The 4,987-nt window shown below is 45.7% G+C and overlaps 2 protein-coding genes across 2 annotated transcripts; one reads left to right on the top strand and one right to left on the bottom strand.

Annotated features, from left to right (window-relative positions):
- The first annotated feature begins 438 nt into the window (after positions 1-438).
- On the top strand, positions 439-1,542 carry LOC117586033 (resuscitation-promoting factor RpfA). Its single transcript, XM_034275878.1, has 2 exons — positions 439-688; positions 757-1,542. Exons 1-2 carry the CDS (start codon positions 466-468, stop codon positions 1,518-1,520), a joined length of 987 nt encoding a protein of 328 aa, XP_034131769.1. The 5' UTR covers positions 439-465; the 3' UTR covers positions 1,521-1,542.
- Positions 1,543-3,024: 1,482 nt separating this feature from the next.
- LOC117586232 lies at positions 3,025-3,607 on the bottom strand. The gene has a single exon (XM_034276168.1). It carries the CDS (start codon positions 3,537-3,539, stop codon positions 3,180-3,182), a length of 360 nt encoding a protein of 119 aa, XP_034132059.1. The 5' UTR covers positions 3,540-3,607; the 3' UTR covers positions 3,025-3,179.
- Between the last annotated feature and the right edge of the window lie 1,380 nt (positions 3,608-4,987).

Here is a 4,987-nt window from a genome sequence, read left to right as displayed (position 1 = left end):
TTCATTGTTGCTGCTTCATATTCAGTTCATATTGTGATATATCTTCAAACAGCAACAAATGACTTATGACAGCCGAACAATGACACGAACTGACGGGTCTGATGGGGTGAAAGTAGCAGCGAGGCAATGGGAATGTCATGCATGGATTCTGAGAGGGTAATAAAAGAGAACCCCTTACATTGGCTTCTCTGTTTTATTTAGATGAAGAAAGTCAGGCAGATCTGATATTGATATTGGTAATTTATTTATAACATGACATAAGCGATACTCTTATACACTCCTCCCAAAGAGGGAGAGAGAACTGAGCACCACAAGGTAAAAAACACTCACACACACAGCCACGGTCGTGGTAATGAGCGTTTCATGTGCCGCATAAAATTCAATTAAAGCGTCACATAAATATATTTCTTGAACTTTCCAAAATCAACTGTTTAAACATTTGCGCTGTGGAAAAAACATTCTTCGATGCCGAAGTTGGCACTGAGTCAGAGGCGTTGCATGATTGCCGATCAGTTCTGGTCTGAACGCCGATTTAGCCAAATATACCACACATCACTCGTGCTCATTCCTCCACCGACCATGTCTGGACGTCGTTGTATCCAAGCTTTATTCCTAGTTGCCCTCCTCGGACTGACGCTTGTGCCGTTTAGCCAGGCACGCCCAGGACGTGGACGTAAACGAGCTTTTGGTGAGATGAAAATTCCCCTCAGTGTATTTCCAAAGGTAACCTTCATGTATGTACTCTCCTTCCTGCAGGTGTGGGCATGTTGGGTGGCGTCCTGGCCGGTGGACTGATTGGCCATGCGGTGGCCAAACACCAATCGCCAGCAGCAGCTGCCCCAGCCCCAGCTCCTGTGGCCCAGGTCCATCATTACTATCCAGCGGGAGCACCAGCAGCTCGTGTCCAAATCGTCGTGCAGACCACACCTGATCCCAGAAAGTTGACGGTGATTGAAACTGGTCAACGCGATGCGAATGGCTGCTACAAGCAGACCGTCAGGGAGCCCAATCCCGCCAACCCGAAAACCTACACAGAAACGGAGCATCTGATCTGCCCCACACTGACACAAGCCCATCAACCTGCTCCGGCCATTGCCATGCCGCCGAGTGCGGCATTTGTTCCGGTGATGCCACAACCTTCAGCAGTACTTCCTGTTCCAGTGGCTGCTCCTGCGCCAGTGGGCTGGGTTGCTCCGGTCGCCACCAATTCCTCGTCGGTTGCCCATCATCCAGTAATTCCTGCTCTTCCAGCACACCTCAGCCAAAATGCTGCTGCAGCTGTGCCAGCCCCTGCCGCTGCGATTGTCCATCCACCCACCCATCACGTGGCGCAGCCTAATGCCCCCGCCGCCGCACCCGCACCCGCACCAGCACCTAGCCAAACGCCACATGTGATTGTGCTGTCAAAGAAAACAGTCTACTATCCGAAAAAGAAATCATCGGCCCCATCGCTGATGATTCCCCAGGGAATTCTTGCCATTCTCGCGATTTTCTATAGCTCTAAGGTGTTTTGGCATTAAACTGTTGCTACCCCTTAACATATGCAATGTTTATCTCCTTTATCTGATAATAAGAATAATCGATATTAAATGTATTTATTTATCAGAATGGGAACCATTTTTGATCCACAAATGTCTGAGCTGCTGAAACGCATTGTATTGGTTTGGGCATTGAAATATGTCTAATATCTGGCCCACTGTAAATACATATTTCTACATTTCGACTACAATTCTACTTGACATTTACATTTACTTCCAAAAATATGCAACGAGTTTTATTCGTTTCTTGAAGGTTCCATTTATGGCCGCTAAATGCTTAAGTGGCGCATTATTAATGTATCTGTAAAAGAACATCATCCAGGTGGCTTGATACCGCTAGGTGTCGCTCATTTCCAGTGGCTCTAAAACTTTTAAGAATATAAAGAAATGCCGCCAGGTGGCTACTTATTTTTAGAAGTTCCAAAAACATCCACGCGGCGCGATTCGTTACATAGTGGCGCCCCTGAGCCGTAGCCGTTGCGTTTCGAATTTGAGTTTCTCTCCCGCTCTGAGGAAACCCACGAAGGTCAGAGGGCAGGCCGAATGGCACTCATGCATTTACACACACACACACACTTATACCACTTGTACTCTTGTTTCTTGGACCACTTCAATTACTTAATTTGCCTGTTAACCTAAATGCAATGTCCTTTCTCTGAAACCAAGAAGAGTTTTCTTATTTTTTTCGGCGACTTTTGGGCACACAACTTTCTATTTTCAACACCTTCCACTTGGTCCTTTTGTGCCGCGACTAGAGCGGGACTCAAAAGGGTTGCCGCTGCTGCCGCTGTCGTTACTTTTGTTGCTGTGCCGAGTACAAAATGAGTTACAAATTATTAAAAGAGCCGCCGACACGGCCGCCCACACACACACACACACACACACGGACGTACACTGGCAACAGTTATTCCATGGAAGCCGCAAGAAAAAAAGTAGAAGAAAAAAGAGGAAACTAATGGAAACAAGAAGTGGTAGAGGGGTGGCAAGGAGCTGGCCGGAGGAACGGAAGTTGCCGCTGCTGCTGTTGCTGCCTCTGGACGGGCTTTGGCTTTGGCCACGGCTTTGGCCAACTTCAAGATGCTGCTGGGTCCGTCCATCCTGCACCATGGCACGAGGCACAGGGCACGACGTGCCATGAAGTAGCATGGGGCAACCGGCACTCGCTTTTCACTTTCTTGGCACTTTATTTTAATTTTTGAGGCGTTCCAAAGTTTCCTCTTCAGTTTTTTCCAACACTTTTCCATGCCGGTCGTAGTTAGTTGTGGCTAAGTAGAAATTACTTCAGCATGCGGTTGGGCTGCACACTTTTTTTCAGGTCAACTGCCCAGCAAGATACAGGGAGAGACATTGTAGAGAGTGGGGAGATGGGTGAGGGGTGGACGGTGGATGGTGGCTAGTGGCAGTCCCCAGGAGTACCCAAGGAGTACGAAGAGTGCATGCTCTAAGGTAATCCGTCCGCAGAAAAGGTGCATAATTAAGATCTCAACAGGAAGTTTTCTTTTTCACGGATTAATGTGTCCATGCGGACAGCAAAGACCCCATTTGGTTGTCCTTTTATTATCATAACTTTTGACCTAGGCGCTGAGATTAACAAGTTTTTTGTGTGTGGCTCAACGGAGGATATGCGGGGGTATCTGGTAGCTACTTGAGTATTTGTGGTGATGGCTCAAGTTCCGACTCATTGCAGTGCTCGCCGATGTATTGGGTGGCAGCTCTGTAGAACTCTGTATCCTTCATATCCTGGTTCATGTCCAGGAAGGTCTGCAGTGTTTCGCTGAGTAGCTTCAGCTCATGATAATCCTGCGAAAACATCCAATGCAATTCCTGCACCTTGTCCATTTGATCGATTTTCTTGTGGGATGCATCATTCGCTGCCAGGCTCTGCTCTGCCAGTTTCCCCTCCTCCACGATGACCTGCTGCTCATGCGAGTCCTTGTGCTTCTGCAGAAAGCTGATGGCATTTGTCAGCTTCTTTAGGTCGCTTTTGCGTGGATTCTCCATTTTGAAATCAGTTAGAGCTTGTAAATCGTAAGGAATTTTTTAATTTGATTTGATTTTTGGCTTCGAACTCGAAGCTAACTTGACATACGGCATTTTGGATTGTTTGTCAGTCTAATTCGCTCTGGGAAAAAGTTGCAACTTATGAGCAAATGCAATTTATAGTTTCCTTAAATTGCTATATAAAAAACTTTGCCATATAAAAAGATTTTGCACTGAAACGAAACCGACAAAACTCCAACAAAACTAACTTTTCAGTAACCTCCGCCACTTCTCCTGCACCCCGAGTCAAAGAAAATAAGTTGAACTGTAATCAAGGTAACAAACAAACTGACATACAAATGTCCATGTGTACGAGTATATGTAGATACATACATATATGAACCCATAAAACTCCCAACAGTTGAAATTGTTGGCCAACCAACAGAAGAGAAATCAAAATTCGTGAGGAATCGATGCGGAAAGTATCTAGAGAATGCCCAAATCGGAATGGCATATACAGCTACTTACTTGCCATCTCAAATTAGATGGAAATTGTGGAGCTTATCTTTTTTAATTCGACCGTTTCCCCGTCGTGAGAGAGCAGGAGCTCTCGTAAGCATAAAAACGTTGGAAATCAGGAAATGACAGAATGCAGAGTGTGGTGTGTGGAGTGCATAAATACAATTTATGTATGCAAGTTTTATGCTTTTTTCTGCACCCTTTCGTTGCTCTCTGTGGAGCTGGCGCTGTGTGGCTGTGGCATCTGGGGGCGTGGCGGCAGCCATAAAGCTAACAAATTGCTGACACAACATATGAATGACAATATATCAGCTGTGGAACAAGCTGCAGCTGCAAACGAATGTCTGTCTATCTGTCTGTCTGTTTGGCTTTAAGCGAGCAAAAATGGCACAAATGTCATGGCATCCACCGACTATTAAAATGATATTCCCAATTAGCTTAACTCTCTAGTGCCCCCATCCTCGAGTGCCATTTGTTGGTGTACTTTGGGTCGTCCTTCACTCTTCATCACCCACTCAACACGTTCAACACTTTTAGCATAAATTATCCTGTCAATTCGAGGCTCGAGGGGCAATTGAGAGGCACGGCCACGGCACACAGAGCGCAAAAAAAGAACCTCGAAATCATGCAAAAACTTAAAGCTTAAATAGATACAAAAGAATTCCAGCACAAACAGATTTATGCATGTGTGGGATTTAGGTCAAGCGGAAAAATTCATTTCCGTTTTAGCCATTGAAGGAGTGGACGAACGGAGGGGTGGCGTTCTGGCTGTGAAATGAAATTCTATAAAAAGCAAAGGCAGCACTATGCAACATTTTTATTGAATTATCATTGGGCCAAGGCCACAGCCTGCGCTTGGAAAAGGTTTCGGCCCGAATGCTTTGTTCCCAATGAGTCTATGGGAAACCTCTAAACAGAACGCTCAATTAATCAAATTGACACTTGAATTA

Source organism: Drosophila guanche, unplaced genomic scaffold, assembly GCF_900245975.1.
Source record: "Drosophila guanche unplaced genomic scaffold, DGUA_6, whole genome shotgun sequence".
Lineage (NCBI taxonomy): Eukaryota > Metazoa > Arthropoda > Insecta > Diptera > Drosophilidae > Drosophila > Drosophila guanche.
This window is presented reverse-complemented; position numbering and strand designations above follow the sequence as displayed.